The following is a 26,301-nucleotide window of genomic DNA, read 5'->3' as shown; positions in this document are numbered from 1 at the left end:
TGGCAAAAAAGCCAAACAAAAAACAAGTGTGGGACTGCACTTTTTTTGCAATTTCACCGCACTTGGAATTTTTTTCCTGTTTTCTAGTACATGACATGGTAAAACCAATGATGTCGTTCAAAAGTACAACTCGTCCCGCAAAAAATAAGCCCTCACATGGCCAAATTGACGGAAAAATAAAAAAGTTATGGCTCTGGGAAGGAGGGGAGTGAAAAACGAACACGGAAAAACGAAAAATCCCAAGGTCATGAAGGGGTTATTAATGTGAAAAAAAAATAACTTTTTTGAATTTACCAAATGGCAGCAATGAAACAGAGAGTGAAAAATTAAAAGGGGTCTGAATACTTTCAGTACCTACTGTATGTGAAGGGGGCCTTAGACTGTCTTAGGCCGCTGTCAGACTAGCGTATGGCATCCGATGTGAGAGCATCGGATCCAATATACTAATATAGCGGGAGCCGAGTGCCATGCGTCTGTGCTCCGAGCCTCTCGCACAGGGAGGATCGGAGCACAGCTGCAGAGGAGGCGGAGAAATGAATGTCTCCATCTCCTCCATTGCCGCGGTCAGCATATATCGGACATCACTCGGATAATATCCAAGTGGTGTGTGTTGTCTCAATCGCATCCATAGGCTTATATGGGTGCGAGTGAGCCGAGAGTCGGCTGAGTGTCGGTGACAATAGCAGCATGCTGCGATTTCACTCGCACATTGAATACGGCCGAGAAAAAAAGCGCTGATGTGAGATGCCCCATAGAAGAATACTGGTCCGAGTGCTATGCAATGTTTTATCGCATAGTACTCATCCGTATTCATCACTAGTGTGACCCCGGCCTTAGTGAGATGACAGATTCTCAGTTAACTCATTCTGCAGCCAGTAATAGACAAAACAGCACAGCGGCTATAGAAAGCAAAGCGTGCAAAATTTTTATTGAAACCCAAATGAAAAAATTATTTTTATTTTTTTTTATCTCCAATTAAAAGCATTTATGTAAATAAAAAAATTCTCCCAAAAGGAAGACAACCCTTCAGCTGTTGTCATTATCATATATTAGTGATTATGATGCTATTATTGTGTACTAGTGTGTCACTTATTTAGTCACTTTTCTTGTACTTGTTTTCCCACATTATGTTATGCAGGCAACTTGGGGGCAAGTCTGCTCATGAGATCGCCATTTTTGGGTTTATATGGTGTTCACCAGACTGGCTGCATCTGTATGGCTGGAAGAGGCTGAAATCTATCTTAGGTTAAGGCTGTATAAAATGCATTGTCCCAACAATTTTTTCTTGGACAAATGGCCGAAAAACACCAGTTCACTACCGACTGTAAATATATGGTCAATTAGCTGCCCAGACGGAGGAGACCTGTCCTGTCCAGTCACTGGAAACATAAATCAATCATTCTAGATGCAGCTTAATGTGATAATAGAAAAGTAGAGAAGCATATTAATGAGTGGAGAGAGAAATCCCTTATAGTCAGTGGGTCACGCGATACGCCATACAAATCTCCTATCAAACACCTTACAGGTGACCTTTCAGCAGTTTCTCTCATTTATTGATGAGTTTAGACTCTCACCAAATATATAACAGCCATTATTTTTCAGAATAGAGAGCGCAATTATGCAAATAAGTACATATACAATGCAAACTGCTCAACATGTACTCGTCATATACTAGTAATCAAAGTGAAGCGAACCGACATGGGGTAAAAGGCAAAGATTCAATATATGAAATAACTAAATCTCAGGCTGACGACACCCAAACATGTTGGCTTACAGGGGTTGTGCTGTGCAGGACTAAATTATTTTTTTTTACTGTGAGCCAAAAAAACTAACAGGCAGGTAGGACTACTAACTGCCACCACCAATCATTTATACATGCCGGTCGGACACTGTTACAGGTAGTGTATAGCTCCAGGGGTGCGGTTTACAGAGAAAGTGGAACCGAGCTACTACATTTTATATATTTTATCCATAAACGTAGACATTGTTTTTAAAAACTATACAACAATGATACAAAATGAGAACAAAACAATGATTTATACAATTACATAAAATAAAAAGGAATAACAAATGATAATTCCAAAACCTGATGTCATGGAAATGGCTTAGTGGAGGGAGGTACTCCTTAGGAAAATGGACAGAAATACAGCAAGCTGTACCATCCAGGACTGACAAAGGACCAAACCCAAATTCTTATTTTTATTAAATCAAAGTTACGTCCACATCCCTTGATGAGCTCATGTTGGGGCTGTTTGTGGGATGTGCTTGGCCCTTAAAAATGTTATAAGATCTTACTTAAAGGATATCTTTGCCTCTGGAGGTCCCAGGCGGTAGATATTGTCATGTCTCCTAATTGCATTTTTATCTTTTTATAGAGACGAGACATGACCTGGGTAGCATCATCCAATGGACCCTTATTAAGTTGGAAGTGTACTGTTGGCCTTACAGTGATGTGAGTGAAAGTGTTCGGTTAATCCTTTCATTAAAAAAATATCTCCCATAAATATCAGATTGATGCAAACCCGAATATTTATATCTGGACATCAAAGACAGAGTGTCTAACTGCAGTTGTCCAGTTTTCCCTTGAAGAGAACAAGAGTGGAACAGGCTGCCATGAGAGGTGGCAAGTTCTCCTTCCATGGAAGTCTTCACACAGAGGCTAGATAGACATCTGTCTAGGATGATGTAGTGAATCCTGCTTTGAGCAGGTGGTTGGACCAGATGACCCAGGAGGTCCCTTCCAACTCTACCATTCTATGATTCTATAGTTACCTGTAAAGGTGTTACATTTTCCACTTCTCTGCCTCTTGATTATATGGATCTCAGCCTTGTGTCTTTTTCCCCAACAAATCTCTGTGCTGTAATTATCTGGTCACTGCAGGAGGCCCCTAACTCAATGGAGATTAAAGTGTTAGCTTTCTATAATTTCCATTGTTTTAATTAGCTTCTCTGTTCCTAAGTCTAATTAATCCCATATGTTTAATGTGAAGTCCTACTTCTTTGGAGATGTCTTTATGGATTTTAATTTTTCTCTATGACAACTTGTAATACTTAAACCACAAAAAAACAAAGAGACAGCGTCACAATGGATGGTGAAAAAATAGGAGTTTACATTTATTCTGCCTCCTGTAGCGTCGTTTCGGTCAACAGACCTTTTTGTTGACCGAAACGTCGCTACAGGAAGCAGAATAAATGTAAGCTCCTATTTTTTCACCATCCATTGTGGCGCTGTCTCTTTGTTTTTGTGGTCCTGGTACTGTCCGGGATGGGCTCCCTGGTTTTGGACGAGCGCCCTTGTGTCCGCTGAGACCTTCAATCTTTATATTAAAGGGTGCGGTTTTGACTTTCTTTTGTTTTAACTTGTAATATTTAGTGACAAAACTATGTGCCATTTGTTGTCCTTTTTCAAGCAGCCTTTTGTATTTAGGCTCATGCGCATAGCAGAAAGGAGCAGGAGCTTCCAACTACTGCATACACTAGTCCTGTCTATTCTGCAGTCTAAACTAGTGAATTTTTTTCCATACTGATCATTGGTCTGTATGAAAAAGTGCTTGGTCACTCAACTGTACTATACCCTTTCAATATAGTAGATAGATAGGGTACTGCCATGGGGTTGTGTGTGGGAGGGGGAAGGGGGCGTAAGGAACTTAATCTGTCCCTGCCCAACTTATATAGCTTTGTCTAGCTAATGTCAGCAATGTTAAAAAGATAAGTCATTTGGACAATGCAGCGCATAACAAGGCTAAACATGAAATAACCATAGTTTTTAAGTGTTATTGTCATGGTCCTATCTTCAGGAGTGCGCTCCCTATGATCAACACTTTGGACTTAGTGCATGGCCAAGATGGTAGCACAAACTGTGCGTTCTCCGATGCTGCAAGCAGAGTCATCTTTGCCTCAGCAGCATCAGAAGAGTCCAGGGGTTCTGCAATTGACTGGATCCAGCGATCTGGCCTGCTTCAGAGCATAGCTTGCTAGCTGTATAGCAAAGAGCTTGCAAACGTGATCTTTGCATAGGAGAGTGGCCACCTCTGACAGACTGCAGCGGTTGCCGATTAGACAACCAGCAGTAAATCATACAATTCTTTGGAACGGAAAAATTTGCAATTCTAGCCATATATGATGTTGAGAGAACTCCTTTGAATTGGTTGCTTTATATTTAAACTCCAATAAAATATTCAAATGAAATGATTTTCGGACTTAAGAGTTTATTGGTTGAAACAGGCAAACAAATGATATACGGTCTGGGTAATACATATGCGTTTGATGCGCTCTATCAGCAAGGACAGGTTCACATTCTCATCAATCCAGTGCCTAAGAGGAATGGAGTAAAATGACGTTTCTCAGTTACAATGATGTACGATACAAAACAACACAGCAAGTAAAAGAAATAGCAAATCCTACAATGTGCCTTGAATGCAAAATCAGCTGCTGCGTCATAAGAAATTGGAGCGTGCAAGCATTCCTTATATCACGATGTCCTGGCATTGCTACAGGCAGCCGACATAACGGTGGCGCATACAGAAAAGATACTTCAGAAAATATGTCAGAGGGTAAATTCAGGTTGGAAAAGTGTCACAGAAAGGCCCCATAAAATGAACATAATGCACAACAATGTTAAAACAACGCTGCTGTGCACATGTTCATATGTTATGTCACTTCTTTCATCCCATTCACGACATGGTCATTTTCTGTCTTTTTTCTCTCCTCCTCTTCTTCCAAGAGCCATAACGTTTTTATTTTTCCATCCTCATACCCATATGGCTACTTATTTTTTGAGGGACAAGTTGTACTTTTGAATGACACCATTAATTTTATTATACGATGCACTGGAAAGCGGGAAAAAATTCCAACTGTGTTGAAATTGAAAAAAAGTGTAATTTTACAATTTTTTTGGGGGGAAGGTTTAGTTAACGCGTTCACAATATGAATCTCAAGGTCAGTACGAGTACGAAAATACCAAACATGTACAGTTTTTGTTTTATTTAAGCGGTGAAAAAAAAATTGGAATTTCAAACAAAAATACAATTTTTCTTGTGTCGCCATTTTCTGAGACACGTAATGTTTTCATATTTTGGGATCCGGGGCTCGGTGAGGGCTTATTTTATGTCACCCTGAGCTGAAGTTTTTACTGACACCATTTTGGAGTAGATACGATGATTTGGGCGCCTCTTATTGAAGTTTGTAGCAATGTTGCGGCAGCCAAAAAAACATATTTCTGACATTATGATCTATTTCTCATTACGTCGTTTACCGATCTGATTAATTAATGTAATATTTTGACTTTTACAAATGCAGTGACACTAAATGTATATTTTTTTTAAGGGGCAAAAGGGGGATGATTTTATTTTTTTGTGGGTTTTTTTGTTTCTTTTTTTCAAATGTTAAAAAATATATTTTTTTACTTTTTACTGTATTTATTAGTCCCTGTAGGTGACTTGAACTAGATCCCGATCACTTGTACTATACGTAGCAGTACATCCGCCCCACTACACCCACCACTGCTGTTAGAGGCACATGATGGCTGATTAAATCAGCCATCATAAGTTGGGAAACATGCGGACTCGGCATCAAAGTCAGTTAGCCGCCATATGACTTACCAGTATGTCATATGTCTGTATGGGGTTAACTGCTACAGGGTTCGAAAGTATAGAGTGAAAGCCAACGACAGTGGAGCTGCCACAAGAAGGATGGCAAAGCCAAAGATGCTGCTTCTTGAAAATGACTGCGGGCATTTGCTTGAAGTGGCTTTGGCTGTGAAAACTCTAAATGACGCCGTGTGCACCTAACCAAAGACCGGGAGTCCCCCAGTTTTCCTCTCACACTGCCTGCAGCAGCACAGCAGGGCACCTAATATAGAGCACATAGACAATGATGGGAATTTATTGATAATGGATGACTTAGGGTGGCATCCTGATCAGGTGGCCCATTGAAGACCTCATCAGTTACCAGTAATCTATTTTATAAGGGAAGTGTGCAAAGTAGACACCTCTTCTAGACAATTTCAAATTATTAAAGAGGTCAGCTTTAAGTGATCCTTTTTCATTATAAGGTCAAGTATAAGCTAATGATGATGTCCCAAAACTGTAACTCAGTGACATATCTATTTAGGAACCTGGTAGCAAGTGCTCAACTTCCCTGCACTGCCTCCACAGGTAAAAACTAAGCATTACATGGTGCCAATTGAAATCAGTTGGTTGTCTGTGTAATGCATGCTCAGGCCGGCTCTCTTTCCTCTCTAATCAATAGAGGTCCTAAATGTAGGTCTCCTGCTATTAACTAAAACCTGATATCATTTCTCATAATGAGTTTTTTAAAACCAGACAACCCATTTTAAGAAAATAATAAAAACATGTTGATGTTATGTGTGGATGATCCTTGTGTTCTCTAGCTATCGCTATGTTCTCATGATATCTCATTAATTTATAACTCTGAATATTCCAAAATACCATTACAGTACAAAACAGGCTTCAGCCCAATCAAAAGGGCACCGCAATGATACCATAAGCCACCACCACAGTCTATCTCCTGTATCCTTGCTGCCAGCTATTAAGCCCTGGGATTCATTCTCCAAATGATTCACATTTCTGAAAAAGGGCACACAGCATAATATTTTGTGATACAATACTTCCAGTGTTTGGTAATGATCAACAAGTGATTTCATGTAAAACCAGTTTACCAAGTGGTGTGATGAAATGACTGCTATCATCTATTGAAAGAGAAAATGGCTGGAATTAATTGGAGCATGAGGTAACAAGATGCCATACTAGTCGTACTTTATATAGATGGTCTATCCTTAGGGTACGTCATCAATATCAGATCAGTGGAGCTGTAACACCCGCCACCACCGCCGATCAGCTGTTCTCAACGGCGGCGGCTGGAAGTGATCAGTTGCGGAATGGAACCACACAACTCCGTCAACCGTATAGTGGCCGCAAGGGGTACTGCACATCCACCCCTATGGACACTACTTCAGTAGACCTTGTTCCATCGCCCTCTTACTTGGGTAGGATGTAGCATGGCAAGGCAGTATACTGCTTCAATTCGGCTGGTAGTCACCGAGAGAAAGGCATGTAATACTAGTCAAACAATGTGTATAAAGTTCCTACAGGAACGTTAGATTTCAGCATGCCAGAGAAGTGTAGATGATAAATGATATAACTAAGTACCAAATATCAATTCTGACCACACTTGTTTTTATTGTACACTTATTTCTGTATGAATGGAGTGGATGAGACTTGTGTACTGGAAATGATAGAAACGTGGAAGAAGAAATCAAGCAATAGTGATGTGATGGGATAAAACGCCTCTAACACTAGACCTCGTCTGTTACCGGCAGATTACCCCCCAGTGTATGTCAATCGGTCCGAGCATCACACTTCATACTAACGTTCCGCATTGCTTGATTACTTACTCTCAGTAATAAATTAATAACACAAACTGATCTGTAATAGCCATAAAGATGGACATGGAGTGTAACACGACGCGTTTCTTTGGGTTTCTTACAAAGTGCTTTACAAATGTCAATATTCCATACACGAATTGATTACACGCCAGGATCACTTCAAGTGTGCAAAACTGCTCTCTCATTAAAAAATATATATATCTTCATTTCTTAAATAAGGCTATTAGTTATTTGGTTACGGAATCATAATCAATGTGATTTCTATCATCCAGGAGACGGAGCTGTACGATGAATGGCGATTACAGAGGACAGAAATGTTACTTTGGTTTTCGGTTCATGACTTTGTTCATTAACAGCAGGTATACGACGTGACAGGTGATTTCAGCAGGGATGACGATATAAAGGTAATGTGGATCGGTTGCTCTGACCCTGCACAACAATAAGACCATAGAAAATGTTTGTTCTTCTTGAGCGTAGAATCTGTCCTTCATGAGTCATCGTACAGGGGATTGTTGTAGTTTCCTAGCGACCCATAATCTTGGTCTTCTAGAAGTCTTCCATACGATGAATGCCTACAAAACGGAACAATCACAAAGTGAGAAAATAATGTTGCAAGATTGGAAATACTTTGCATAATGATGTAAATATAATTTACTGAATTTAAAGCGGAGATCACATTAGTTAATCTGATTTATCAGCAAGAGATCATCATTAGAGGACTAGTAAACCTGCTGTCATGTAGTCCTCCATATTCATCAATTTTGTATAACCCTGCCCCTAACACTGATTGGCAGCTTTCTGCCTATGCACAGTGTACACAGAGAGGTGCCAATCAGTGATGTGGGTGGGGTTATACAGTGCTCAGCATTCAGAGAACTGGTAGATCTGCGGCAGAGAAACAGGGATTTTATTGAATTTACAGAATGCAGCTCAGTAAGTGATACATCACTGGAATACGGGTCTCTGCCACTACAGGACACTTTTCTCAGATAGGGTAGCAAAAACAGATTCACTTTAAGGATACGCTGTCGATACTGTTATCATGGAAAATAACTTTAAATATGAACAGATCCCATTTAATTCTGGTACCTGGCCATGGTTTCAGCAAAATCAGTTTATAGTATTATTTTTGCCTTTTTCATAAAATTGTTTCTGCTGATGGATCTCATTAATTTCTGCAGAACTTTAACTGAGCACATTACAAAACAAGAAGTGTGTACATATATGTATATATAGTAAGAAAGTCAGGTAGGATGGGGTTAAATCCTAGCACTGCAGGTGTTGATTACATGCACATGGATAGCTTTGACTAAGGCTGTGTTCCTACAATGAGTTTTTCGTAAGTTTTTAATACTGTGTATTTTTGAAAAAAAATGCAAGTAACTTATCTTAATGAGCGCAGAAATGCTGCAGAAAATCTGCAACATCAAAAACTCACCAAAAAAGCTAATTGTAGGAATTAAGCCTAAGAACCAGGTCATGTGTGCACAAACTGCAAACATAGCCCCACAAAGTCCTCCATATAGTATAATGGGACCCACATAGTGCTCCATATAGTATTATGTACAGTACATGACTCTGAATAATATAATGGGCCCATATGTCCCTCCGAATAATATGAGTCCCACATAGCCATCCATATAGTATAACGGCCTCCACATAGCCCTCCAAACAATACAATGGCCCCCACATAGTTCTCCATGCAGTATAATGGGCCCCACATATTTCTCCATACAGTATATGGGTCCCACATAGTCCTCCATACAGTATAATGGGCCCCACATATTTCTCCATACAATATATGGGTCCCACATAGTCCTCCATACAGTATAATAGGCCTCACATCCAGGATGCCAATACAGTTGAAAGTACGATGCTGGAGAAGGGGGTACACATTTGTGCTCTGAAGAAAGAACTGAATATCATAGATCAAATAATAAGTCGATAAATGATCTCAATGATCCATTTTACCCTCTGTTAACTTTTATGACAATTTTGTGGGGGGCTGTACAGTTTTGTTTCCATTTTCTGTGGCTTGAGAAAGGCTCTCCACGGGCCGAAACGTTGGTATGATGGGCTATTAAATCTGAATATTTTCCCACAATCTTATCTACAATGGTGTGCTGCCTCTGATTTTTGGACTCCTATGACAAGGTTTGGTACATGCCTGAGGGGCCTTGCACCCTGAATTTTGTTTTTCTTTCCTGTGTTGCTCTTATTTTTTGCAGTTGTTAAAAAAATGGCAGCTACACATTACATAAACCCATGTAACAATTTCTACTCTTGATCTGAGCATCCATTTCCCTAACATCACTTCCTTCTCTACAGCTATTAGTAAAGGTTTCACAGCACAGACTTCTGCTCTGCAGCTACCGGTGGATGTTCCTGTACCCAAACTTCCTGCTCTGCAGCTACCGGTGGAGGTTTCAATGCACAGACTTCCTTATCTGCAGCAACACAGCACAGACTTTGAGCTCTGCAGCTATTGGTGGATGTTCCTGTACCCAAACTTCCTGCTCTGCAGCTATTGGTGGAGGGTTCACAGCACAGACTTCCTTGTCTGCAGCTACGCAGCACCGACTTCCTTCTCTGCAGCAAATGGTGGATGTTTCAGCGCACAAGGTTCCTGCTATGCAGCTACTGGTGGAGGTTTCACAGCATAGACTTCCTGCTCTGCAGCTATTGGTGGAGGTTTCACAGCACAGACTTCCTGCTCTGCAGCTATTGGTGGAGGGTTCACAGCGCAGACTTCCTTGTCTGCAGCTACGCAGCACAGACTTCCTTCTCTGCAGCAAATGGTGGATGTTTCAGCGCACAAGGTTCCTGCTATGCAGCTACTGGTGGAGGTTTCACAGCATAGACTTCCTGCTCTGCAGCTATTGGTGGAGGTTTCACAGCACAGACTTCCTGCTCTGCAGCTATTGGTGGAGGTTTCACAGCACAGACTTCCTGCTTTGCAGCTATTGGTGGAGGGTTCACAGCATAGATTTCCTGCTCTTCAGCTATTGGTGGAGGGTTCACAGCACAGACTTCCTTGTCTGCAGCTACGCAGCACAGACTTCCTTCTCTGCAGCAAATGGTGGATGTTTCAGCGCACAAGGTTCCTGCTATGCAGCCACTGGTGGAGGTTTCACAGCATAGACTTCCTGCTCTGCAGCTATTGGTGGAGGTTTCACAGCACAGACTTCCTGCTTTGCAGCTATTGGTGGAGGGTTCACAGCATAGATTTCCTGCTCTTCAGCTATTGGTGGAGGGTTCACAGCATAGATTTCCTGCTCTTCAGCTATTGGTGGAGGCTACACCTCATTGAACTTCCTGCATTGCACCTATTGCTGGAGGTTTCACTGCATAGACTACCTGCTCTGCCCACAGCACTGCTTCTGAATCTCACCAATTCTAAAGTGATGGTATAGTCTTGCAATGTGCCATTACTTTATAAAAGGGTAAATCTCTTCGTGTATATCACCTTCAAGTCAAGAACTCATTGATTCTTCCTTTATTTAACCATAAATCTGTGTCCTTCTCCTTTACTGTTGATGTAGTAGATGTAATCATACGTGTGGTAAGTCCCAGCCCCGTTTCCAGATCAGACAGCCTATCCCTAACAAGCTAACAGATGATCTGATGCCAATTTATTTGCTGACTACATCATAATAAGAACAGACAGGAACTTCTTATTAAAGATACCAGCTGGCTTCTCACAAGCTGACGGACACTGTAATACAACACATGGATTAACATCCATGATACGTCAGGCCCCGTGTGATTGCGTGGGTCGTGGTGAAGAATAGTAGTGGCAAAGGTCCGGAAAGAAGACGATAGAGGACAAAAGACCAAAGATAGAGGAGCTTATTGGAAGAGGCGAGTATGACTTTTTTTAATGAGCATATGTAGTTAACGATATTTATTGTGGCATGTCAGTTATACACTGTGTTGCGTCTCAAATTTCCCATATTTTTGGATTTTCATTTTCCTTATTGTGACCTTCAGCCACTTTCAAACAACCTCATGACTAAAAAACATTTACAAGGACTAGTAAAAAAAACAATTTGCAACAGTAGTCAATACAACAGTCAATAAAAGTAATGAGCATGACATCAGTGGTTACCAGGCTATTATATTCTTTTGGATTACGACCAATCGTTACAATGTTGAAGAATTCAATTGTTCTAAAGCAGACCTGGGCAAAGTGTGGTCTGCGGGCCACATCTGGCCCATTGGCTATTCCTGTCCGGTCACCGGAGCCGGATAACCAGAGGGCTAGAAACAGTGACAAACTGCTAACAGCAATAGACCAAACGTCAAACATGAGACCCATTAGTTGGAAAATACACATTTTTGGTATTGCTGTGTTCTAAATGTCAGATCTGTCAAAATGTAAATAAATCAATCCGATCGATAAACAGCGTAACGAGAACAAAAAAATCAAAATGCCAGAATTAAAATACAATAAAAAGTAATCAAAAAATGTTATCTACCCCAAAATGGTACCAATAAAAATGTCTGCTCAAGCCATAAAAAATAAGCTCTCACCCAGCCCCATAAGGTTGTGAAGGGGTTAATATTGAGCAGAATATAAAAGAATAATAATATTGAGCAGAATTAAGTTTGGCCTCTTGGTTCGATCACTCACAACAGTAATGTTCTCACATGTGGCCCATCAGGAAAATGATTTGCTCACCCATGGGCTAAGGTCCCTGAGGACAGAGCCACGCCGATGTAAGGAGACTAAGAGCAATTTTCTGGCACTAAAATTCAAGTCATTTTCCTTTCTGAAGAGACAATTTGCATATTTAAAATTCCCAGGAGCACTACATGGTCTATAAGTCTCCCTACGCTGATCTGGCGCTACCCACAAGGAGAAGCTTTACCCATAACAAGGAATGTCAGGTCCGATAACACTGCAGATACAGGATTAATCTGCAGGTTAATAGAGTTAACAATAAATAACAGTTTGCACACATTATCATCGCTGTCCCCATTGGGGCTCACAATCTAAATTCCCTATCAGTATGTCTTTGGAATGTGGGAGGAAACCGGAGCACACCCACGCAAACACGGGGAGAACACACAAATTCCTTGCAAATGTTGTCCTTGGTGGGATTTGAACCCAGGACTCTAGCGCTGCAGTGCTATCCACTGAGCCACCGTGCTGCCCAGAGTTAAGAATGTGCCCAGCCGCTGTGCTGAAAGTGCGGCACCTGGTAGAAAATGAACTTTATTTTCCCGGGAGCTGCCAGCTTTCAGTCATGCAGGAGTGCCCGGAGCAATCAGAGTCACAGTTCATAGCACGCATAGCAACACCTGTAAGCACAGCCTGACACTGACGACAGCAGAGACAGCTGTCAGTCAGTGCCGGGGCGTGCTTACAGCCGCCAATCTCTGTGATGTGAGGGATAACTTTTATTGATCTGGGCACGGATGCATGACTGAAAGCCGGAGGCTCTTGGAAGGGACAAAGTTAATTTTCACTCCACAGGTGCTCCACATTCAGTACGGCAGCTGGGCACCTTCATGACTCTATCAATCTATTGATTAACCTTATATTTGCAGGTTAATAGTGTTATAAGACATAACAAGTTCCCTTTAAATGCCCTGTCAGAGGTACTCCTGTTTGGCACTGATGAGGGGCAAACAGCATGAAACATGTGTGCAGAGAGTCTGATTTGGCTTCTAAGTCATATGACAAGACCCTTTAAGGAGTCGACATTGACTTTTTAGATTGCAACAATTCACTAACTGGTTGTACTAGAGTTCCCGTGCCTCCCTGAACAGGGGAATTTAATGGCACATATTCTGTAAAGTTTCTATTGGGATGTTGGGAATGATCTTATTTGTTACTTTGTCAGAATAATAATAATAATAATTTTATTTATATAGCGCCAACATATTCCGCAGCGCTTTACAACTTACAGCTGTATAAACTCCAGAGTACAAACTTTTGGATAAGTTTCTAACTTACTAATAATCATTTCTAACTGTCTTATGTTTCTCAGTTGACCATGAGGGCAGTCAGAGCAGACATTTTACATAAGCTTCTTTCCAAGGCTCTGAAGGGAGCTAATAATAGTAAGTATCCTTGTCTCTAAAATACCTAAAATAGTCCACAGAGGAGGAGGATTAATCTTGTGAACTGAAGTGAACCGACTTTCATTTCCCAGCTAGCTCAGTATATGCTATCTGTTGAATTGAAACATGCTAATTGTGCTTCCATCTTAATGTTCAAGAAGAGCTGGAAATATATTTAGCCCCTTCACGATTGGGTAATTTTTCATTTTTTTGCACATTCGTTATTTCCTCCCCCTCTTCCAAGAGCCATAACTTTTTTATTTTTTCATCATTTTTTGCAGGACAAGTTGTAGTTTTAAATGACACCTTTGACTTTACCACATAATGTACAGAAAATTTTTTTTAAATGATGTGAACTGGAGAACAAAAAATTTATTTTGTTGGGGAGCTTTTTTATGGATTTTATTGTGTGGGAAAAATAACCTGACTACATGATTTTCCAGGTCTGTATGACCATGGTAAATCACTTTATTAATTTTTTTGGGAAAAAAAATTCAGAACAGTGTAAAAGAATAACATTTGGCTTGTGTCACCATTTTGTGGGACTCATGACTTTTTTTTTCTGTCGATGGAGCTGTGTAAGGCCTGTTTCACACGTCAGTGGCTCCGGTATGTGTGGTGACAGTTTTCTCACGTACCGGAGACACTGACTCACGTAGACACATTAAAATAAATGTGTCTCTGCACATGTCAGCGTGTTTTCACAGACCGTGTGTCCGTTTGAAAAACACAGAGACATGTCAGTGTTCGTGGGAGCGCACGGATCACACGGACCCATTAAAGTCAATGGGTCCGTGTAATCACGTATCGCACACGGATGCTGTCCATGTGCCGCCTGTGTGCCGACTGAGTACCACACGGACCCTGCAGGAGACAGCGCTACAGTAAGCGCTTTCCCCCCAGCGTGTGGTGCTGAAGCCGCCATTCATTCCTTCTCTCCAGCAGTGTTCGCTGGAGAGAAGGAATGAAAAATCAATGTTTTTTTATTATTTTTGTGTTTAAAATAAAGATCCTTGTCACCTGCCGCCTCCCGCCCCCTGTGCGCCCGCCCGCTGGCATTAAAATACTCACCCAGCTCCCTCGATGCTTCCTCTCAGCGCCGCAGCTTGTCCTGTATGAGCGGTCACGTGGTGCCGCTCATTACAGTGATGAATTTGCGGCTCCACCTCCCATAGGGACAGCCACACGCTGGGGGGACAGCGCTTACTGTAGCGCTGTCTCCTGCACGGTTCGTGTGGTACTCAGTTGGCACACGGCTGCCGCACGTGTGCCACACTGATGTGCCACGTGAGCACACGGACACGGATAACTCTGGTACTGATTTTTCCGGTACCGGAATTATCTGGACGTGTGAGACTGGCCTAAGGAGGGCTTGTATTTTGCGTGCTCAGCTGACATTTTTATTCATATTATTATGACGTACATGCAAGAAGGTGACGGCTTTTTACTGAGTTAACTGGGGAAATGGGGTGAACAATAGCAGTAATTCTGATATCCAATATTTTTTTTACATGTGGTTTAAATTATTTTATACATTGATAGGCTGGACTCTTACGGTTGGTACCAAAAATGTCTAGCTTTTGATAATTTCTACATTTCTGAATGGGAAACGGGGAGTGATTTCAACTTTTAACAATACAATGGGCAATTTAAGCATTTGATAAACTGCCAATTTTTCTATTTTTCTGAGAAAACAGAGGTTCGAGTGTGATTGAGTGTGTAGACATATGTCTTTTTTACAGGTAACGAGTTCAAACAGGTGCAATTAATACAGATAATGAGTGCAGAGTAGGAGTGTTTCTTAAAGAAAAACTAACAGGTCAGTGACAGCCAGAATTCTAGCTGGTTGGTAGGTGATCTAATACTTATTTCATGCAATAAAATGAAATTTAATTATTAAAAAATATGATTTTATGTTTTTATTTTTAGATTTTGTCTCTCATAGTTGAAGCGTACCTACAATAAAAATGACAGCCCTCTCCATTCTTTGTATCGGGGAAAACTTGCAAAATCAACACTGAATCAAATACTTATGTTCCCCACTGTATATATTTTTTTTTACTTTTTTTTACATTTTAATTTAAACCTTCATTTATTTGATCGCTTAGACTATATACTGAAACACCTCAATATAGCAGTATTTCGAGCAACTGAAGTTCTTCTATGAGGCCCTGCACCAGGATGAGTGAGGAGGGCCATGTGAGTCTGTTCATGAAGAAACAGCAACCAGACCAATTAAACACTGATGTCAGTGATTGACAATGGCATCTAAATGGTTAAACAGCAGTAATCAGAGCTAGCTCCGATTGCTGCTGTTACTGGCAAAAGCCGGCTGCATAACACATCTGGTATCTGCTGGGTACGGAGCAGACTATGGCCCAAATCTACACTTCTCAGAATGTAAATTATTCTATTATTCTCTGTAAACATTAAAGTTGGCCATTTTGCCTTTATTTTAACAAATGTGTTGGGTACATGATTTTGTCCAACTTACAAATATATACGTATTACAAGTTCTCCTCCTACAGACTGCGTTACTGTTCTCAAAATGGCTGCAAATGAAGAGGCATGCGACCAGACCTGTCCATCAGCCTCCTCCAAAGGAAAAACACTGCACAAGAGAACGCTGACCTGTTCAAGCTCTGTCCACCTACAGGAGGACCTGCTAGTAGCTAATCGATGGAATTGGATCTCCACCAATCTAATATTGATGACTTGTCCGATGTAAAATAGGACCTTTCAATTATTAAAAAGATCTCTAATAAAGGTGTGCCATTGGCCTAGACATCCCGTACTAGAATGACAGGACCCTTCACTGATACTCAGATCTTCCAGGGGACCCTTATTGACTTTACTGTCTGTTCGTCTTCATTCTTCTTTTCACCTCATGGTACTGCATATAGCAAACAGTACTATGTACCATGTTGAAGAGGTATTCTCAAGTTTGGAAGTTATTCCCTATCAATGGGATAGGAGATAACTTCTCAAGCTTTGAAGGTTCGACCGCTGGGACCCTCATCAATCTAGAGAACTGGATGGAGCACTGTGAGATCATGGGCACTGCTGCTACTTTCATTCTTATGGGAGTGTTGAAAATGAACCAAGCACAGCTCTTGGCTACCTCCCACGATCCCATTAACGATGGATGGAGTGGTAGCACACATGACTGATCACCACTCAACGCACACAAGGCAATGTTTCTCATAATCCTAACAGCCCCCCACCTCACTCCCACTTGAGTAATTGGGAAGTTATCCGCTATCTCATGGATAGGGATTATCTTCCAAACTTGAGAATACCCCTTTATGCAGAAAGGTCACTGTGCGAAAACTTAGCAGATTGTCTCCTTTTAAAGAATCAGTCTAGGCTCGTTAGATATTACTTAGAAGTAGTGTTGAGCATTCCGATACCGCAAGTATCGGGTATCGGCCGATACTAGCGGTATCGGAACTCCGATACCGGGATTCCGATACTTGCCGCGTATCGGATACCGGAATCGGAAGTTCCCAGATTCAAAATGCAGAAATTCAGCCAATGAGAATGATTTCAAGTGTGGGCACATCCTGTTCAGCATGGAGGGCATGAAACTACTGGCATGGCTGTGATTGGCTGCTGAAATGATGTCATGATGCAGTTTAAAAGTCGCTGGCGCCATTTTGCGATCACTCTGCTGTGAATTCAGTTAGTGACAGGACGCTGTTTGCTGACTGAGGGACAGTTTAGAGATAGCGATTTGCTTCTTTGTGCTTTCCAAAGGCTAATTTAGCAACCGCTGTGTTCACCTACTATTCACCTTCCTTTTGCCTTGTAGCGCTGTTTTCACAGCGATCTGCAAGGTCTCTCTGTGTGTGTGTGTGTGTGAGTGCAGCCCACTCTCTAGTCTGAGTGCAGCCACATAGGCCATCCATAGCTGGTTGTATTCAGTTCAGGGAGGGTGGTTCATTGCCTCATACTGTCCTTTTTTTTTTTTTTTTTGAAGTAGTGCAGGCTGCTGCACATTTTTTCCAAAAATTCCTATTAGTGTCTTTCCACCCGTCTCCAGCTAATTTGTGGAAAAACACTACATAGGATAAAGTAGAGGAGGGTTTTTGGGCCTTGCAGCGCCGTTTACGGCTGTCTGCACGGTCTCCGTGTGACTGCAGCTCGCCCTGTAATCTGTGAGCAGCTATAGCCTGGTTGTCTCCAGCTCAGGGTTTTTCACTGCGTCATACCGCCAAATCAATTTTCTTTTTTTTCAAAGTAGTGTAGTCTGCTGCTAATTTATTTTAAAAAATCCTATTAGTGTCTTTCCACCCGTCTCCAGCTAATTTGTGGAAAAACACTACATAGGATAAAGTAGAGGAGGGTTTTTGGGCCTTGCAGCGCCGTTTACGGCTGTCTGCACGGTCTCCGTGTGACTGCAGCTCGCCCTGTAGTCTGTGAGCAGCCGTAGCCTGGTTGTCTGCAGCTCAGGGTTTTTCACTGCGTCATACCGCCAAATCAATTTTCTTTTTTTTCAAAGTAGTGTAGTCTGCTGCTAATTTATTTTAAAAAATCCTATTAGTGTCTTTCCACCCGTCTCCAGCTAATTTGTGGAAAAACACTACATAGGATAAAGTAGAGGAGGGTTTTTGGGCCTTGCAGCGCCGTTTACGGCTGTCTGCACGGTCTCCGTGTGATTGCAGCTCTATCCGTTGTCAGTTCAGCCCCCAAAAAATAAATAAATAATAAAGTTCACCAAACACACCAGTTACACACCACTTTACATTTGTGTAGGCCACATTAGCTCATATTCAAGTCTAGTCCACACTTTAGAAAATTAGTGTGTCTTATACCTGTTAGGAGGAGTTGCTCAGGAATAAGCACACAAAGCCGTTAGTACTTTTCTGCTTATCTTTATCAGTCAACCAAGATGAAGAAGGCAGTGAGTAAGGCACGTGGGCGTGGGCGTGGGCGCGGAGCAGGGAGGGGACGTGGGGATTCTGTGCCTGCTGCGGGCACCGGTGAGTCATCAGCACCCACTTTCACAAGGGAACAGTCGTTCATGCGCAGCTTTGTCGCCGAGCGCCGTACACCGCTGCTGCGTGAAGACCAAATTGAAGCCGTTGTGGGATGGATGGCAGCTAATGCATCAACTTCCATTAGTGCCACATCCTCTCAGACACAGAGCACTGGAGAGCAGCCATCTGTCTCTTCACCACCTGCAAAATTGCCCAGGCAGACAGAGATCCCAGGACAGGAGCAGTCTCTACTTCTGTTCTCTGAATCATCTCTTGGCTTGGAAACAGGGGGCCAGCCAAGCAGCATTGGAGAAATGGAAGAAGAGGCAGGGTGCAGTGATGCCCAACCGCTTTTTCTGTCTTCCTCTGAAGAGGCGGGTGGGCCAGTGGCTCCGGTCACCACCTCGCAGGCCGCATCAGCTGATGATGACACTCAGGTGCCACTTACTGGTGCGTGCTCTGCTGCTGAGACTACCCAGGAGGAGCAGTTGGGGGCAGAGGGTAGTGTAGATGATGAGGTCCTTGACCCATCTTGGCGTCAGGGACAGGAAGGTGGTGGGAGCAGCTCTGAGGAAGAGATTCCCCGTACGGCCCAAAGAGGGAGAGGGAGGGGGAAGACTGCGGATCCTGCAGCCTCCGCTTTGGCACCCGTAAGGAGCATGTCTCTTCCAAAAGTCAAAAGGGGGGCTCCCAAGACTTGCAGTGCCTGGTCCTTTTTTGACACAGTTGCAGATGACATTTGCTATGTCAGATGCAAGGTGTGTCATCAAAAAATCAAAAGAGGTCAAAAAGTCGCCAACCTCAATACCTCCAACATGTGGAAACATGTGCGCAACAGGCACCCGGCGGAGTTAGACAAACACACTGAAGAGCTAGGCCAACCAACAGCGGCAGCTACCACCTCTTCAGCTCGTGTTGCCTCTTCCTCTAGCTCACACGCAGCTGGTTCGGCTTCCTCCCAGGATCGCCGTGGAAGAACCTCTGGCCCTGTTGTCCAGAGACCCGCTGTCATTCCACCCGCAGCACCACTTTCCCAGTCATCCACACACTCCCAGCCCAGTCTACAGCCATCGGTAGTACAGGCATGGGAGAAAAGGCGGCCTTTCTCGTCAAACCACCCACGAGCACAGGCTCTGACTGCAGGCATTGCCAAACTTCTGTCACTGGAAATGCTGTCATTCAGGCTGGTGGAGACTGACAGCTTCCGTGACTTGATGTCATTGGCAGTCCCACAGTACAATGTGCCCAGCCGCTTTTACTTCAGCAGGCAAGCCGTCCCTGCCCTGCACAAGCATGTGGAGGGACACATAAAACACGCGCTACTGAACGCCGTCAGTAGCAAGGTCCACCTCACCACCGATGCGTGGACCAGTCAACATGGACAGGGGCGATACCTTTCCCTCACTGCCCATTGGGTTAATGTAGTTGAGCCGGGTACAGACCGTGCGAGTGGCGCAGGACGTGTCCTGCCCACTCCAAGGATTGCAGGAATCCATTCTGTACGCATTGACTCCTCCTCTTACACCAGTTCCTCAGAATCATCGCTGCAGGAGCCGTCACAGTCCACCTCCACATGGACCCGTGATGAACGTGTACCTGTTACGACCGACATGAGCACAGCCGTGGCCAAACGTCAACAGGCCGTCTTGAAATTAATTTTTTTGGGGAATCGTAGCCACACAGCGCAGGAGCTCTGGAATGCCATCAAGCAGGAGAGCGATGTGTGGTTTGAGCCAGCGAATCTCCAGCCAGGCATGGTAGTGTGTGATAATGGCCGAAATCTGGTGGCAGCCCTGGGCCTCGGCAACCTCACTCACATCCCATGTCTGGCACATGTGCTCAATTTGGTCGTGCAGAGTTTTTTGAGGGACTATCCGGATCTTGATGCACTGCTGCACAAGGTCCGCCTAGAGTGTGCTCACTTGCGGCGTTCCAGCACGGCAAAAGCGCGCATTGCGGCTCTGCAGCGCCGACACCGCCTGCCGGAACATCGCATCATATGTGACCTACCTACCAGGTGGAATTCCACGTTACATATGTTGGAGCGGTTGTGTGAGCAGCAGCAAGCTGTAATGGAGTACCAGCTGTATCAGGCGCAAAAAAGTCGCAGTCAGCGCCGTACAGACTTCACAACCACAGAGTGGGCCACTATGAAGGATGTCTGCCAGGTTTTGCGTCCCTTTGATTATTCCACGCGGATGGCGAGTGCAGATGATGCACTAGTCAGCATGACTGTCCCCCTTATCTGCCTGCTTGAAAAATCACTGCAAGCGCTAAGGGATGATGTTGTGGAAGAGGTGGAGGATGAGGATTCACCACTTCCATCATCTTCTGGACAGTCAGCGCCACGTGGTTCCTCACAAACGCGTAGGCAGGGGACAGTTTGTGAGGAGGATGAGGAGGAGTCAATGGAGGAGGAAGACATCCGTCCAGAGGAGGGAGTTACACAATTGTCCAGTACTCAGTGTGTACAGCGAGGGTGGGGTGATGACGAGCGGGCAGAGATCACGCCTCCAGCTGGGGACAGCGTTTCTTGGGCAGTTGGCAGTCTGCAGCACATGGTGGATTACATGCTGCAGTGCCTGAGAAACGACCGCCGCATCGACCACATTCTCAACATGTCTGATTATTGGGTGTTCACCCTCCTCGATCCTCGCTACCGGGACAACGTAGAAAGCCTCATCACACCGTTGAACCGGGAGCGAAAAATGCGGGAGTACCAAGACACACTGGTCAGTTCCATCATCTTCTCCATTCCAACTGAGAGAAGTGCTGCTACTGCATTCCAAAGCAGCTCAGTGCGTCCAGGCAGTGGTGGAGGCTCTGCACAAAGAGGGAGCAGAAGCAGTGCCTCTGCCCAAGGCAAGACCAGTATGGCCCAACTGTGGCACAGTTTTGTGTGCCCCCCACAAAAGTCTACACCATCACAGACGGCTCCAGTCAGCAGGAGGCAACGGTTCCGTCAGATGGTGACAGACTACATGTCTTGCCCTCTTGCTGTACTCCCAGACGGCTCTTCCCCTTTCAAGTTTTGGGTCTCAAAGCTGGATACATGGCCAGAGCTAAGCCAGTATGCATTGGAGGTGCTGTCTTGCCCTGCGGCCAGTGTATTATCGGAACGTGTCTTTAGTGCTGCAGGTGGTGTACTAACTGACCGTCGCATGCGACTATCCTCCGATAACGTTGACCGGCTTACTTTTCTGAAAATGAACAAGGCCTGGATCTCGCAGGAATTTGCCACTCCTCCTCCTGATTAAATAATTAGGTCACTGTATACGTTATCCAGGTCTCCTGTTGTGTTCATCTTTCTACCACCTGAACTTAAATTCCTGGGCTCCAACACCGCCAGTTGAGGCTCAGACGTGCCGTCTGCACAGTCAAAACATACGACCCAGTGTTATTGGGTTTCAGTAACGTCAGCTGATCCCCAGCTGTGTAGCCGGCAATGTGTCATGCGACCGCCACGCTGACACAACAACTGAAATGTAAGGGAATCTGTCCCCCCCCCCCCCAAGGCGTTTGTTACTGAAAGAGCCACCTTGTGCAGCAGTAATGCTGCACAAGGAAAAAGGTAGCTATTTTGGTTTTGCTCCTTGCACACGCAAAACTTAACACTTATAAAATGTGTCCACTGATACCGTAAAACCGTCCCGGAGGTGGGACTTTCCTTCGTAATATGACGCAGCACAGCCGTCATTCCTACCCCCCCGGCGCCGCGCCCCGGCTCCTCAGCGTTGTTTGATTCCGTCCCGGAGCCTGCGCTGTTATGTTATCCCGTGGCCAGGCACACTTAGCGCTGCCCGTCTTCTGGCATCATTTGGTGTCAGGCTGGCTGCGCCTGTGCGGCCACGCTGGCCGAGAGCCCGCCTCGCAGTGTCTTCTGATTTAATCCCACTGGGGGCCTGGGATCTATGGACATGCGCAGTGCATATCTGAACCTCCACCTCTCACTCATCTCCCTATGGCTTTACAGACTGTTCGGTGTCAGCTGGTCCCTAATAGCATGCCACGGCCGTGACACCGCACAGTCTGAAAAAGAAGCCGTAGGGAGGGGAGTGAGAGGCGAGGATATGCACTGCGCATGGCCATGGATCCCAGGCCCCCAGTGGGATTACATCAGAAGACACTGCGAGGCGGGCTCTCGGCCAGCGCGGCCGCACAGGCGCAGCCAGCCTGACACCAAATGATGTCAGAAGATGGGCAGCGCTAAGTGTGCCTGGCCACGGGATAACATAACAGCGCAGGCTCCGGGACGGAATCAAACAACGCTGAGGAGCCGGGGCACGGCGGCGGGGGGGTAGTAATGATGGCTGTGCTGCGTCATATTACGAAGGAAAGTCCCACCTCCGGGACGGTTTCACGGCTTCAGGGGACACATTTTATAAGTGTTTAGTTCTGTGTTTGCAAGGAGCATGATGAAAAGAGCCACCTTTTCCTTTTGCATCTTTTGTGCTGCACAAGCTGGCTCTTTCAGCTACAAACGCCTTGGGGGGGGGGTTAAAGGTTCCCTTTCGACTTTCTCAGGCTTCGGCCTACATTGTGTTCCTCTGCTTTTCCACCTGCCCCTGGGCTCCAACACCGCTAGTTGCCGTCCAGAAGTGCTGTACGCACAGTCAACAGTCGCTCCTCTGTTATTGGGGTTCAGTAACGTCAGCTGTTCCCCTGCTGTGTGTGTGGCAATCCCTCCTACCTCCTCCAACCTCCTCCTCCTCCACCTGTCCCTGGGCTCCAACACCGCCAGTTGCCGTCCAGAAGTGCTGTACGCACAGTCAACAGTCCCTCCTCTGTTATTGGGGTTCAGTAACGTCAGCTGTTCCCCTGCTGTGTGTGTGGCAATCCCTCCTACCTCCTCCAACCTCCTCCAACCTCCTCCTCCTCCACCTGTCCCTGGGCTCCAACACCGCCAGTTGCCGTCCAGAAGTGCTGTACGCACAGTCAACAGTCGCTCCTCTGTTATTGGGGTTCAGTAACGTCAGCTGTTCCCCTGCTGTGTGTGTGGCAATCCCTCCTACCTCCTCCAACCTCCTCCAACCTCCTCCTCCTCCACCTGTCCCTGGGCTCCAACACCGCCAGTTGCCGTCCAGAAGTGCTGTACGCACAGTCAACAGTCGCTCCTCTGTTATTGGGGTTCAGTAACGTCAGCTGTTCCCCTGCTGTGTGTGTGGCAATCCCTCCTACCTCCTCCAACCTCCTCCTCCTCCACCTGTCCCTGGGCTCCAACACCGCCAGTTGCCGTCCAGAAGTGCTGTACGCACAGAGCCAAACACCTCGCCTATGTGTTAGTGGGGTTCAGCACCGCCAGCTGTTCCCCTGCTGTGTATACGGCAACGTGTACTGCGACCACCACGCAGGCACAACAAGTTAAATTTAAGGGAACCTGTCCCCCCCCCCCCCCATGCGTTTGTTACTGAAGGAGCCACCTTGTGCAGCAGTAATGATGCAAAGGGAAAAAGTGACTCTTTTCGTGGTGCTCCTTGCATATGCTGAACCTAACACTTATGAAATGTGTCCCCTCACAGCGTTCAACCGTCCGGTAGGTGGAACTTTCCTTTGTCATGTGACGCAGCACAGCCGTCATTTTTACCCCCTTGTCGCCGTGCGCCGCCTCCTCAGCGTTGTTTGAATCTGTCCCGGAGCCTGCGCTGTTAGGTTACCCCTTGGCCATGCACACATTTTGCGCTGCCCGTCTTCTGACATCATTTGCTGTCAGGCTGGCTGCGCCTGTGCGGGTGCGCTGTCCGAGATTCAGCCTCGCGGTGTCGTCTAATGTAATCCCACCGCGGGCCTGGGATCCGTGTCCATGCGCAGTGCATATCCTCGCCTCTCACTCCCCTCCCTACGGCTTCTAAAGACTGTTCGGTGTCAGCTGGTCCCTAATAGCATGCCACGGCCGTGACACCGCACAGTCTTTAGAAGCCGTAGGGAGGGGAGTGAGAGGCGAGGATATGCACTGCGCATGGACACGGATCCCAGGCCCGCGGTGGGATTACATTAGACGACACCGCGAGGCTGAATCTCGGACAGCGCACCCGCACAGGCGCAGCCAGCCTGACAGCAAATGATGTCAGAAGACGGGCAGCGCAAAATGTGTGCATGGCCAAGGGGTAACCTAACAGCGCAGGCTCCGGGACAGATTCAAACAACGCTGAGGAGGCGGCGCACGGCGACAAGGGGGTAAAAATGACGGCTGTGCTGCGTCACATGACAAAGGAAAGTTCCACCGACCGGACGGTTGAACGCTGTGAGGGGACACATTTCATAAGTGTTAGGTTCAGCATCTGCAAGGACCATAATTAAAAGAGCTAAGTTTACCTTTTCCAGCATTAGTGCTGTACACGATGGCTCTTCCAGCTACAAACGCCTGGGGGGGGGTTAAAGGTTTCCTTTCAACTTGCTCCAGTGCAGGCTTCGGCCTACACTCCGCTCCCCCTGCTCCTCCTGCTGACCCTGGGCTCTAACACCGCCAGTTGGGGCCCAGATGTGCTAGCTGCACAGAGAAAAACACCTCGCCAATGTGTCAGTGGGGTCCAGCACCGCCAGCTGTTCCCCTGCTGTGTAGCCGGCAACGTGTCCTGCAAAAGCCACGCAGACACAACAGACCCAAAGCTGCCGCCAGTGCAGGCTTCGGCCTACACTCCCCTCCCCCTGCTCCTCCTCCTCCTGCTCCTCCTCCTGCTGTCCCTGGGCTCTAACACACCGCCAGTTGGGGCCCAGATGTGCTAGCTGCACAGAGAAAAACACCAGCCAATGTGTCAGTGGGGTCCAGCACCGCCAGCTGTTCCCCTGCTGTGCAGCCGGCAACGTGTCCTGCAAAAGCCACGCAGACACAAGAACTGAAATTGAAGGGAACCTGTCCCCCCTCCCCCAGGCGTTTTTACGTTATCCAGCCACCTTGTACAGCGGTAATGCTGCATGTGTGCAAGGTGGCTCAGAAACGTATTCTCCTCGCACATGTGGAACTGAAAACACGTCTGAAATGTGTCCTCTGTGTGACCATTTAACCGTCCCGGTGGTGTGACTTTCCTTTGTAATGACACGCTGCAACCCCCTTGGTAGCGCTGCCCGTCTTCTGGCATCATTGTTTGGCTGGCTGCGCCTCTGCGGCCGCCCTGACCCACACAACGCCCCTCGGTGTCTTATTTATTGGGACTGCGAGGGTGTGATTCATGGGCAGGATCAGTGCATCAGTTCGCCTGTCCCTCCTCTCCTTCCGCCTTCTTCGGACTGTGCGGCTTCATGGCCGTGGCATGCGATAAGGGATCAGATGACGCCGCACAGTCTGAAGCGGGTGTAAGGACCCGAGTGTGAGAGGCCAACATATGTGCTGCGCCAGGCCCTGAATCCCAGCCCCGCAGTGTTTTAACAATGTTAAGACACTGCGGGGCTGGGATTCATGGTCATCGCGAACCGCACCGGCCGACATTACATGATGCCAGAAGATGGGCAGCGCTAACGGCGCTAGGCCAGGGGATAACACGACAGCGCAGACTCCTGTACAGCAAATAACAACGCTCGGGAGGCTGCACCCAGCACCAAGGTGGGATTCTTGACACCTGTGCTGCGTCTCATTACAAAGGGAACTCGCGCCTCCATTACACAGTTTGACTGTATAAAGGGCTGAATGTTATACGTGTTCCATTCAGCGTGTGCAAGGAGAAAAATTACAAGAGCAACCTTTGACTTGCGCAGCACTGCTGCTGCATAAGCTGTGGCTCTTCTACTTTGTAACCCCTGAGGGGGGGGTTAAAGGTGACTTTTGAAATCGGTTCAATTAGGCTTCGGCCTACACTCTGCTCCACCTGCAGAGCCCGGGCTCCAACAACGCTAGTTGCTGTCCGGAAGTGCTGG

General features: G+C 45.7%; 1 protein-coding gene across 1 annotated transcript in view; it reads right to left on the bottom strand.

The window, feature by feature from the left end:
- Positions 1–4,657: 4,657 nt before the first annotated feature.
- Positions 4,658–26,301, bottom strand: part of PARM1 (prostate androgen-regulated mucin-like protein 1) — a 109,923-nt gene continuing 88,279 nt past the window's right edge. Inside the window, exon 4 of the mRNA XM_077276641.1 lies at positions 4,658–7,977. Within this exon, the coding sequence (XP_077132756.1) occupies positions 7,893–7,977 (85 nt within the window). The 3' untranslated portion in view covers positions 4,658–7,892. The remainder of the gene's footprint in view (positions 7,978–26,301) is intronic.

The sequence above is a fragment of the Ranitomeya variabilis genome, chromosome 1 (assembly GCF_051348905.1).
Source record: "Ranitomeya variabilis isolate aRanVar5 chromosome 1, aRanVar5.hap1, whole genome shotgun sequence".
Lineage (NCBI taxonomy): Eukaryota > Metazoa > Chordata > Amphibia > Anura > Dendrobatidae > Ranitomeya > Ranitomeya variabilis.
Note: the sequence above shows the minus strand (reverse complement) of the source record. Positions and strands in the feature narration are given on the sequence as shown.